Source organism: Aquarana catesbeiana, linkage group LG03 (assembly GCF_042186555.1).
Source record: "Aquarana catesbeiana isolate 2022-GZ linkage group LG03, ASM4218655v1, whole genome shotgun sequence".
Classification (NCBI taxonomy): domain Eukaryota; kingdom Metazoa; phylum Chordata; class Amphibia; order Anura; family Ranidae; genus Aquarana; species Aquarana catesbeiana.
Window position 1 is genome coordinate 415,524,010 of NC_133326.1, and position 13,221 is coordinate 415,537,230.

General features: G+C 42.4%; 1 protein-coding gene across 3 annotated transcripts in view; it reads right to left on the reverse strand.

Annotated features, from left to right (window-relative positions):
- KCNIP1 (potassium voltage-gated channel interacting protein 1) overlaps positions 1-13,221 on the reverse strand; it is a 586,554-nt gene that overhangs the window by 327,204 nt on the left and 246,129 nt on the right. For all 3 annotated transcript variants that reach the window (XM_073620736.1, XM_073620735.1, XM_073620737.1), the window contains one exon: positions 11,445-11,514. In XM_073620736.1, the coding sequence (XP_073476837.1) occupies positions 11,445-11,514 (70 nt within the window). The remainder of the gene's footprint in view (positions 1-11,444; positions 11,515-13,221) is intronic.

Here is a 13,221-nt window from a genome sequence, read left to right on the forward strand (position 1 = left end):
GCGCGTTAGGAGCATACATGCTTCCTAATCTGAACGCGCGCTCCTCCCCACTCTCTTACCATCCGGAAGTGACGTGTCCAGCCGCCCCTGAGCCGAATCTGAGAACCAGGAAGCGTTGGGAGCCACCAGCGTAGCCGGGAACATCAGCTGTCTCTCCACCTGCGAGCCGACCGCCTTCCCCCAGGAGTGGATGAACTCCTTATAACATTTTACATGCGCTGTAATCTCTACAATCTCGTGAGTTTAAAATCATCTGTCCTATATTAAAATGTTTTTATCATGCTGCACTTAGATGGCGCTGCTCTCTTCTTTGTTTTTTACTGTCTACAGAGCCCCTTCTAGCTTGTTATGAGCTGGCAGCAATCCAGAGAGTGAGCCCATCTGTGACCATCTACACACCTCTTGCTGCATTTGAACTCTCATGCATGGACCCCCCACTATAGAGAGTAGATTAATCGCCCATTTCTCTCTGGTTGAGCTGACAGAGAGTACATGAACATATGTCTTACCTGGAGTAGCTGGTCCATTAGAGGCGCTGGGGAGCCGCTCCCCTGCAGGACGCCAAACTCATACGTCTGTATGAGTTTTTCAAGCCACATGATTAGAGCCTGAGGCTCTAATTTGGCTTGAAAAAGGTTGGGCGCGTAGCATTGCACCCCAAACCCACCCACTTGTGAGTTGTGAAAATAGCGAATTAATATTCACTATCATCTTCCGGCTTTTCCACCTGGCCAATCAGGACAGATCGGGTTGGCCGAGAGCAGAAGCTGAGGTATACATGGAGGGGTGAGTGCGGGGGGTGACTGTCACTGTGGAGGGGTGAGTGCGGGCGGACCTGGGGGCACAGAGAAAGGGACTAAAGATAGTCCCTTTTTCTCTGCAGCACTTTACTTGAACGAATGAGAATCTGTATAGAGATTCCATTCATTCAGAAAATGTCTGATACATTGTAACACTCGGGGTTACAATATATCAGCTGTCAGTGTCAGTGGGCACATAGCAGTGATCAGTATTGATCGCTGCATGTGCCCTCTCTTCTACAGGGGGGAGCTTAGTAAGCGCATGTTTACTAAAGCCCCCCAAGCCCCAACTTCACCCCCACTGCCCTCCCTCCCCCTGGCTGTGCTCTCCAGCCTGACAGATCACGGAGATCTGTGCAGGGAGAAGCTGCAGGCGGAGGGAGGGGAGTCATGGATCAGGGGTGCGGGGGCAGTTGGGGGGTGATCTGACTGGTGGAGGGACACATCTGGACCCCCCCAAGCTCCATGTAGCACCTGAAGCCAGCGGGAGCGTGAGGATGAGGAGGGATGCCGGCTAATGATGGCTGCGGGGAGCGGGTTTGCAGGGGGGGTCGGATCGGATGGAGGGGGGTAATCAACGCTGGGGGTGAAGAAGGGGGGTGAAGGAGATAGGATAGGAGAGTTGGGGGGCAGTTTTAGATTGAAGTGTGTGGCGGGAGTGGAGAGGCAGGGGACAGGGAGGCGGCGCGTGGGTGGGGATGGTCACATTAGAGCTCAATAAGTCTGATCAGTGGGTTGTAATCCGCTGATCAGAGTTATAGAATTGTTCAGGGGAGTCTGCTGAAAAATTCTGATATAAGCTTATGGTCATTGAAGTGACCAAAGGCTTATAGGAGAGAGGAAATGTGGTCCGTATGCCTTACTGACCTAGTGACCTGCAGGCACTTCTGTACGTCTGTACGGCATAGGGACCTGGCAGTGAAAGGGTTAAACAGTGGCAAAGGTGTATGTGAGGTTATCTTCAAAGATAAATGTGGAAAAAGAAGATTTTGTTCTTGCCTAAAATATTTTTCAAGTCAATTGATGGACTCCAGAATTTAGTAATTCTTAGTTAATTGGGTTACACTGTTGCCTTTAGGATGTTTGAACACAAGCAAAATAAAAAAAAGTTAGACCCCCTATAACCCATTCTGACCATCACACCTCAGTTTTGTGAGCAAGCAGTACTTTGTACATAAAACCAACACAGGGGGACAGGACCTGTGTCCCTCAATGGATTTTAAGAAAAGGATTTTATACTAAGTTCAAAAGTATTTTTTTCTTTATCATCCACAGAGGGACACAGGAATTTAGAAATTCTTAAGGCAACATGCATGTAAAAAAGCAGTCCAACTGAGGAGACGCCAAGGGCCACTGGGAAATTTGCAACATATGAAGTTTGAAATAAAACAATCAATAAATGAACAACGTTGGTTGACAAAAAGGAAAAGCAAATAAGGAATTTGCTACTTACAAAGCAAAACACCAATATGGAATCAGGGATTGCTATCTGAAAGAATGATGACCTCAACAAGACTGTGGAGCACAATCAATTAAGCACCCTAAGGAAAAATCATGTGGAAGAGAACTGAGAACCAATCCTCAACTTCAGGAAAAAAATGTTTGACAACACAAAGCATGTCCCAATCCAAGACTACCCAGTAAACAGCTGGGAACTAAAGTAGAAAACTCATAACAGTTGACGTTAAGGATGGGGAGATCCATAGGCGATCCATAATATAACAGCTCTCACAATACAATACAAAACTAAAACAATAGAGGGAAGGAGATATGCAATGTAAAACAAGGAAGTGCAGAGTATCATGTCTTTTTTGTTAGAAATTCTAACTTTCTGTTTATAGCCCTACAGAACAGACTGTGCACAGTTCACATGTATTTACCTCCTGCTTAACTGCAGACAAGAAACATGAACATTTATTACAGAGAAAAGACATAGGGTTTAAACATACATGCAGCTACAAACTTATATTCTTCAGCCAGTAGATGGCAGTGTTTAAATCTGTAGTTGTACAAAAATACTGTATATGAACAATGTATTCCAACATCCCCACTCAACAACCACTTCTTATATTTGTCCCATTTTGAATCTCAGTTCTTCATCAATGGCTCTTATCCACTTTTGTTTCTCATGAGTTGGTAGTCTTTGCATCTCATCCACTGAATCTGGCTCTGGTTTTAATGCTATATGAGCAACATAGGACAGACATTTGGCTGGGATGTCTTTATTGCTTCTAATGAATTTCCTGATTGAAGCCTCTTGTGGCCTGGTTTCTTCTTTTACGGTACTTGGATTGTTTGTGTTAATTTCTATTTCTGTTTCACTTTGTTGCAGTTTGAAGTGTTTGTGTTAATTCATGAAATTGTGAACACACTGAAGTTTAAACCTCAAAAGTACACCTTCCTTTCCGCAAGCATCCCATTTTGTACGTTTTGATTTTGGGATGTGCACATAGAACTTTGCTTCCCAAGAAATTTAAAAGGTTCAAATTTGGGGCCCTTCCATTCCCCAATTCATATGGAGTTTTTTCAGCTTATTTTCCTGGTAGTTGATTTTGGAGCTAAAATGCGGTCATAAGTGCTTTAAAATAGATTCCAGGCAACAAAGGATGACATAAATCCCAGGATGTGGGAAGCCCAAGCAATTTGGAAAAAGATTTAACCACTTAAGGACCGAGCCTCTTTTTTAGATGTGTTGTTTACAAGTTAAAAACAGTGTTTTTTGCTAGAAAATTACTTAGAAACCCCAAACATTATACATTTTTTTTCTAACACCCTAGAGAATAAAATGGTGGTTATTGCAATACTTTCTGTCACACCGTATTTGCGCAGCGGTCTTACAAGCGCACTTTTTTGGAAAAAATACACTTTTTTTAAATTAAAAAATAAGACAACAGTAAAGTTAGCCCAATTTTTTTATATTATGAAAGATAATGTTACGAGTAAATCGATAGCCAACAGGTCACACAAAATTGCGCCCACTCGTGGAATGGCGACAAACTTTTACCCTTAAAAATCTCCATAGGCGACGTTTAAAAAATTCTACAGGTTGCATGTTTTGAGTTACAGAGGAGGTCTAGGGCTAGAATGAGTGCTCTCGCTCTACCGATCGCAGCGATACCTCACATGTATGGTTTAAACACCAGTTTTCATATGCGGGCACTACTCACATATGCGTTCGCTTCTGCGCATGAGCTCGGCGGGATGGGGCGTGTTTAAACTTTTTTTTTCTTATTTATTTTTTTATTTTTTTATTTATTTTACCTTTTATTTTTTATTTTTACACTGTTTAAAAAAAATGTGTAAACATCCCTTGTAATAGAAAAAAAGCATGACAGGACCTCTTAAATGTTTGATCTGGGGTCAAAAAGACCTCAGATCTCATATTTAAATTAAAATGCAATTAAACAAAAAAAAAATTGTCATTTAAAAAAAGAATTTAAAAAAAATGTCCCTTTAATGTCCCTGTAAGAGCTATGGGCGTAAGTGATGTTTTGATGTTGTTTCCGCACTGCAATGTCATGGAGACGGATGGGGGCCATCTTTCCCTCACTCGTCTCCATGCCCAGCCAGAGAGAGGACCCAATCACCTCCGCCACTGCCGACGGCTCTGGTAAGCGGTGGAGGGCACCGGAGCGCGGCGGGGGGTGTCCCCTCCTGCCGCCGATCAAAGTGATCTTGCAGTGAATCCACTGCAGAGACCACTTTTATCTTGTAGCGGACCGCCGGCCGAACAAGAGGATACTGGGCTATGGCAGCTAGATGCTGCCATAACAATAAGATTCCTCCTCAAAGTAAGGACGTATATCGACGTGCGGCGGTCCGGAAGTGGTTAAACAGAAGGTTTGTGGCTACAAGGTATGAGGTAGAGATGTCAAATAGGCTTGCACCCGAAGTAAAAATCTGGAGTCTAAGTGTACTAAACTTATGGACTGACATAACTGCCATACAAGACTGTAGCTTCACAAATTTTTGAAGAAGCTGTAAAAAACTCAAAGGTCTTGATCTGTGTCAAAGAAATCACTCATAAAAGATGTGATCCATTGAGACACGGTGTCACATATTAAAGTTTTCACCAAAGGAGGGCAGAGTTGTAGCAGTAAATGTTGTGTTACACTATGTGATTTATAATGCTCTGTGTCTTTAAGATCTGTTCCCTCTGTCTATCTGAACTCTTTCTCTCACCGTAGTTCTGTTTATTCTCCTCCCCTTCCACTCTCTTATTCATTGTGCACAGTATACCTCATTGCTGTAACATCTTTACAACTTCAACCTTTTTCTACCTATGGATACCCATCATTAAACGGAACATTCGAGAGGATTCATCATCTGTCTTTCCATACAGTGAGTTATCCATTGAGTTAAGCTGTCTGAATTGATGCAAGGGATAAATAGATCACCAGGTCATGTAAGCTCTATGTGAAGCTGAAGATAAAGTTATTGCCTTGTAGTTGAGTCAGAACAGTAAATATAAACTGTGACATAAGAAGGGATTCTAATTAAGCATCGGTGAAGCCCCTAAAGTTTACAAAGGAATTTGCTGTTCAATGGAAAAAAAAATCTCTATATGTTTCAGAGGAAACCATGACAGAAAAAGAGATTCTCAGTCTTCACACAGAATATTTTCCAGAAAGGAAGAAACAGGGAAGATCTTTGCATCAAGACAAGTCATAGAAGACCCAATATGTGGTTCATCAGATTGGTCTTCTCGATGCATTTCAGATCAAATGAGGTCATTCAGACTGGAAATAATATGAAACATGTTAGATGACCCACGTAAACACTTGTTCTACTTAAGAGGTAGCTGGGGAGCTTAAGACAAGCTGCCAGCAATGGGACTTGATGTTGGACTTGTGCCCTCCAGCTACAACTAAACGCTGGAGACTTAACCACCTTGGCTAAACAGGCAGTGTGTCAGTGAAATCTTAAAGGACATATTGTCAGGAAAAGCCCTCTTGCAAATATCCCAGCAAACTAAAGTTCAAAGGAATGCCTGTGCACAGAAGCGCCATCCGGCGCGCGCAATAGCGCCAATAGCGGCGCCCTGTGACAGCACTTGGCGCCAAAGGGGCTATTTAAAGAGGACTGTTCCACTGCTGCCTTGCTGTCCGGTCTACAGCGTTCCTGAAGACCCCTTGTGCCCTGTTACTTGCATTTGCTACCTGATACCAGTTGGACTGTTCCTGACTACTCTGTTTGCTGCCTGCCCTGATTCCGGCTTTTGGACTTTGACTACTCTGTTTGCTGCCTGCCCTGATCTCAGCTTTTGGACTTTGACTATTCTCCCGGATTTACCTTCTGTACCTGATCTGCCCATCTGTGTTTGACCCGGCTTGCCTGCACCCTGCTGTCTACATCCTGCTGCTGGACACTTCCCTGCTGTCTGCATCCTGCTGCTGGACTACAAGACACCTCCCTGCTGTCTACATCCTGCTGCTGGACTACAAGACACCTCCCTGCTGTCTGCATCCTGCTGCTGGACTACAAGACACCTCCCTGCTGTCTACATCCTGCTGCTGGACTACAAGACACCTCCCTGCTGTCTGCATCCTGCTGCTGGACTACAAGACACCTCCCTGCTGTCTACATCCTGCTGCCGGACTACAGGACACCTCCCAGCTGTCTACCTGATTCAGCTCCCTGTTCCAGCCTTCCAGTCAGGCACTTGTGCCCCTTCGCACTCCCGAGCCCCTGTCATCACTACCAGGGGTTCCCGAGTCGGAGGTATACGAGAGGCCGTTCCCTGCATTCCGGGCTCCACCTACCAGGTACGTGACACATATACATCCAAAATGAGGTTGGTGGTGTACTCACAAATGCAGGCAATTGGGTTTGATGACAAAAACAGGCGGCTAGAAGTGATCAGTTCAATGAAGGCAGGCAGTTGTGTAAGACCAGAGACTGGGACATGCACAGTGCAACTGAAAAAAGCAGTAAGAGTGGGAAGAGATTTCCTTATAAGCCAAAGGAAGGTGCAACATTCCCCTCTCGAAGATGACATTGGCCCTGATTTCCCTCAGACAGAGTAATTACCTTATTAAAAAATTAAAGGAATTTTAGAAAATATAGCCATCCCGAAATAATACTGTGACGCAGCTGAAACTCAGACTGCTAAATACATCAAGCAAATGTAAGTGCCGGGATTATACTCTGCTGATTATATTACGCAAGGCACTAAACAACAAGCATCTCATGAAAGACTGCAGGGGAAGGTGTCATGGCTCTGAAACTAATATGAAATGTAGTGAATGTACAGCTTGTATAACAGTGTAAATTTGCTGTCCCCTCAAAATAACTCAACACACAGCCATTAATGAATGATGAATAATTAATACAGAACATGGTGCCAGTAATCCATGTCCTTCATCTTCAGCAAACTGTTTTCAGGCTTTCTTGCCCATCATCTTTAGAAGAGGCTTCCTTCTGGGACAACAGCCATGCAGACCAATTTGATGCAGTGTGTGGCGTATGGTCTGAGCACCGACAGGCTGACCCCCTACCCATTCAACCTCTGCAGCAATGCAGGCAGCACTCATATGTCTATGTTCCTCGGCAGTTCTCACAGCTCCTCCCCGCATTGTATAACCCCCTCTCAGAAGCACTCTCCTGGGGGGTTACCTTGCGTGGGCGCTCCCGAGTCCATCGTTGTCGGACTCGGCCCTAACCCCCCGGGAGCCAATGGCTGTGCTGCTATCAATCAATCCAATCAAGAGCCAAGAACCCCGGGCAAAGGAAGAGCACGTCTCCGCCGTGAGAAATTCCAGGGCTCAGGTAAGTAAAACGGTGGGCTGGGAGGTGTTTTTTTCACCATAGGATGCATTAAGGTGAAAAAAACAGAAGGGTTTACAAATCTTGTCACATGAAAAGATATAATAAAATATTTACAAAAATGTGAGGGGTGTACTCACCTTTGTGAGATACTGTATATACACGTTAGGTAGCTTCAACCATATAAAGTGCCACTCACAAATCACCACAGTAGTGGGGTAAAAGCAGACTTGATTAAAAGCTATGCTGAGGGACTATCTGCATATTACAGCCAAAAGGCAATACTGACAAAATGCATAGTTGGAGTCACTAAAGACTGTGCCATGGGTCTTGACTAGAAGAGCACTTTTCAGTGATAAACACAGCATTCAGATGTCTGCCAGTGAAAGTCATTTAACAGACATAATCACAATTCACCACAGTAATGGGGAACTGGTGGGGTCCCCTAGCTGCATTGAAGAGATGGCAATATAATTTATGAATAGACAGAGATCACCGTGGAGACAGTGTCATGCAGCAAGCACCACAGTATACAGAGGCAGAGCTTAGTGAGTGAATTTCACATAGGTTGAAAAAATACAGAAGTCCAATAGGTTCAACCAAAAGAAAAAAATAGAAAATCCCCATATACACTATCCTATACCCACAGTAAATCCGGAGAAACCTCATTAAAGCGTGATCCGATTTGCTCCAGCACAGGAAAAAAAAGGAGGGAGTCTATTCCGCATTTTCAAAGCTCAGCGTCCAACCACCTAGGACACTAACAAAAAAATGAGGTATGACGGCTGGAAGTAGGGTTATCTGGGGGCTGGCTTCATTTTTTTTTTGCTTGTTTGTCAGTGTCCAAACCTCCTAAAGGCAGCAGTATAAACCAACTGTCAAAGATGACTACATTTGACTACATGACTACACATTTTCTTTTTGCTAATAAATTTAATCGTCATGGAGTTGCAAATCAGAAAACAGAAAATTATGTGCTCCGATTGCCCCTCTGTAAAAAAATGTATCTATTATATAGGTAGTCACCGATCTCCCCAGTGTTAAAGATACCTATGTAAACTTTTTACAAATGCTATTTTTGAAGTTTTCTTTGAATAAGTGCATTGAAAGTTCTCTTTGAATGTGTGGGAATTGTACTTTGTATTCTTTTTTCTGATGATGATGAATTATAAATAAATTGTAAAGCAGAATATCTTAGTTTAAAGGGAATGTATAAAGGTTTTTATCTTGTTTATTTTTAAGCATGAGCAGTAAAAAATATATTTAAAAATATGTTTTCTTTTTGGTTTATTCAGATAAATATAAAATATTGCTTATGAATAATTTGTACATTAATATGCAGCATATTGTTGACATTGTTAGCTCTGTTTCACATTTTCTTGAGTCTTTCTATCTAGTTTGTTGAAACAAGCTTGTTTACAGAGTTCAATAGTACAAGCTTAAATTTACATATAGACGTGAATGAGTCAGAGTAGTGCCTCATCCCATTCATACAACTCCGTATTAGATTCTGTATCAGAGACAGTTATGCCCTGTACACACGACCGGTTTTGCCGTCGGAATAAACTCTGAAGGTTTTTCCGACAGAATTCTGCTCAAGCTATCTTGCATACACACGGTCACGCCAAATTCTGGCCATCACGAACGCAGTGACGTACAACATGTACGAACGGACAATGCGTACGATGTCTGGTACTCTCTTCAGAGCATACATAATTTTTGGTACGTCGGAACAGCATACAGACGAGCGGTTTTCCCGATAGGAATTTGTTCCATCGGAAAAATATAGAACATGTTCTCTATCTAAGTCCGTCTGAATTTTCAAAGTAAAAAGTCCAATGGGGCATACACATGGTCGGAATATACGATGAAAAGCTCCCATCGGACTTTTTCTGTCGGAAATTCCCACTGTGTGTACGGGGCATTAGACTGAAAAGGAAAAGATTTTGCAGTGATTTGTTGTTAAAACGCAATAGTGCTCTTGAGAATTCAGATAACCATCAGTTAAAAAAAAAAGTAAAAGTGATTAAAAACTGTTAGCCCGGGTTCACACCTATGCGAATTAGATGCGGATTACACCGCATCTAATTCGCAGGACATTTTAAAATACATTCATATGAATGTATCTGGTTCACATATGTGCGTTGCATTCGCACTGCGCATTGCACAAAAAACGTGTGCGTTTTTTGGGCATTGCGGTGCGAACTACAAGCCTATTATCTCCTATGGGAATGCATCTGATTCGCAGATGCATTGCGTTCTGAACAAGGATTTTCTCTTTCTCCTCACTACACCTCCCCCTCCCCCCCCCCTCCCTCCCCCTCTCCCTGCTCTCTAATCCTGAGCAAAAACGCAATGAATCCGTTGAACAGGAGATTGTTATCTCCCCAGTGAAACCTGAGCTTCAATTCGCACCGCACAAGTGTGAAACCAGGCTAATAGTTTCCTTTGAATATGCAGTATAAAAATTATGGTTGATTATGGCAACAATTTGATGATCTTTTGCAAATAGTAAAGTCTTCCCCAAAGGCAGAGTTCCATTCCATAATAAATATCTGTTGTTTAGGGACCAGCAGCTCAAAGTAAACTGATATGAAATCATTAGAAGCACTGCAATTCATCTTATCCTGAAAATGTTAGTTTTCTGGCTGCTATGTTAAAAGAAAAAGTCAGCAAGTCTTCATGTTTCTTTTGTGACAGGTTTTCTTTAATGCCCCTAATTGTTTTAGAGATGTATTAGTTTTATACTAAATAACCTTTTTTTGTCTTTATAGTCTGTCCCTATAGGTTAATGATAACATGTTATTTTTTTCCCCCAGATTGGACCTTTGTTTTTTTGTAGCACATTTGAATACATTTATTTTATTTTGTAGGTTTTCTTTCAGATGAAAAATCGAAAGTTAGGGAAAAATAGGATTGTGGTAAAATCTCCTGGACTACAGTAAAGGTCACAGGCATCTTTAAATCATTAAGACTTATTTGCAGTTACCTTCAGGTGCTTGGACATTGGCAAAAAAGGCTGCATGGACATTTCCCTATGTAACCCCCTCCCACTCTCAAATAGTCACTTTTTTTTCAAGCAATAGAGAGATCATAACAGAGGGGAGTATGCTGTATCCTCTATTGCAGTGTTTTTCAAAAAAAATTTCAGTCAAGGCTCCCTTTATAATTATGCACATTTTGGAGGTACCCCATTCTAAAATGTAAAAAAGGAGACTTGTAGTTAAAGATAACGCAGCAACATTCACACATGTAGGACACCCAACATTAGAGGTGATTTATTCTCCCAAAGTAAAAACACCTTTGTACACCAATACAGACTAGTATTTCAACAGTTCTCTTCTTCCTCAATTTGTCTCCCTCATTCAGCTATTGGGACCTCAGTGCTAAAGAGGGGCAGGGAGGGGGCAAACAAGGATGTTGTGCAGGAGTCCAGTGTCCTATTGATCAACCAATGACATCGCTGGTTGTTAGGACACCAACAGCTGTAATGATGCGTAATGATGTAATGAAAACCTGTGACATTGTGTGATCCACCCACTGGCTATTTTGTATGTATGCAATTTTTCAACCCTGAAGAAACCTGAATGCACCCCAGGGTTGAAAAAGGCTGCTCTACCATACTCCAGGAAACAGATTTTACTGGTAGGTTAAAAATCCTATTTTCCTGAAATTCCCCATGCGTACTTCAAAATATATGGTAAAATAATTATGACAAGTCAAATTTGGCCTATTCATTTATTAAAGTTTTATGTCTTTTTTTTTTTACTTTAGCCACACTTTCATTACAGAAGAATAAGATTTTTTCTCCCAAATCACATTGTGATCTCTTGTCCTTGATCTGATGTTCTAATGACACCCTCTTAAAAAAACACTTACCTCCATGAGGAAAAAATTGTGAGTAGATCTGTTTAAATGTGTCTTCATTAACAACTCCACTAGGACATTCCTTAAAATATAAGAAAAAGAAAAGGTGAGCAATTAGGTAAAACATATGTATTCAGACTATATACGAGAGGTCTTCAAAAAGTTTCCTCACTTTTATATTTTCGTTGGAAACGGTGAGGGTGGGGAGAATAGTAATTGGCCATGTCTGAGCGTGTCATGTGACTAGTCTATCTGGCAATCCTGTTAACTTTGCAGTTAAGTATAATATTTGTCACACTGTGATGCTTATGATGGCTGTGAAACATTTTGAAGAACCCTCATATTATACACACACACAAAATCCAGCTGTTGCAGCACAGCAGTGTTTATTGGTTCGTTAAAGTCATATGCCATAATCCAAAATTACATGAGATAACAGTTTTGGACCATCCAGTTAAAACATTTTTCTTGAAAAGTATTCTACATTTTGTCTCGCTGACTAAAGAAGTCAATAGACCATTTCTTTCTTTAGGCCCCTTTCACACTGGGGAGGGAGGTGCGTCGGTGGTAAAGCACCGCTATTATTATCGGTGCTTTACCGTCGATTTAGCTGCGGTTTTCAGCCACTAGCGGGCGGTTTTACCCCCGCTAGCGGCCGAGAAAGGGTTAAAAACCACTGCAAAGCGCCTCTGCTTTCACACTGGAGACACAGCAGCTGTTTCGGGTCAGTTTGCAGGAGCTATTTTTGGCGCAATAGCGCCTTCAAACTGCCCCGGTGTGAAAGGGGTCTAAAAGTAGTTGTAAAGTCAGCATATTCAATAACTGCCACCCCCTCTGCCGTGCTGTGCCGTGTGTCTGTTTTTTTCAATTCTAATCCTCAAAACCTCTCCTCACAGCACCTCCATGCTGTCACGTGTCCTCCTCTGCTCTCCTTCCCCGATCTAAGGAGATGGCAAGAGGGGCTGAGATTCCCCTCTGACGTCACCCGGCCAGCAGAGGAAGGTCACGTGACCTCACATTGGTGCTGTGAGAAAAGGTATTTAGGATTAGAATTAAAAAAAATGGACACACAGCACTTATTACCTTCATAAAACAGAGGGGATGCCAGTAATTTATAGATGTTATTTTCAAGCCACAGAGAAGAGGAGCAGGAGGGGAGGGGCGGGAAGGTGATCAGCTCTCACACACAGGCTTTGGAACTGATAGGCAGGGAGAGAGGGAGAGAAAAAGAGACTCATGGCAGAGAGCAGAGAGCAGGATGATGAAGGCACGTAAACTGACCACGGTATCACGGTATCATAGATCAGCAGCCATGATTACTGTGGTCAGCACACACAGGGAGACATGGGAACAGGCAGGATCAACTAGGTATTTTACAACACAGAAAGGACAAATTACACAAACACAGTTTTTTTCCTTTTTAGGGTTACAACCCCTTTAACCCTTTCATGAGTCATTGATGCCTAGATTAAATTTAGCAGCATCAGCATATGTCTTTAATAGGGATGGGCGAACGGTTCGGCCCGAGCATAAGTTCGGGCTGAACTTTGGTTGTTCAGATGTTCTGCAAACACTGAACAATATGCGGTGTTCGGGTCAATTTTAAAAGCCGCTGGAACACTGTTAAAGTCTATGGGACACTAACATGTAAAATCAAAAGTGCTCATTTTAAAGACTTATATGCAAGTTATTGTCATAAAAAGTGTTCGGGGACCTGGGTCCTGCCCCAGGGGACATGTATCAATGCAAACATTTTTTTTAAAACGGACGTTTTTTCAGGAGCAGTGAT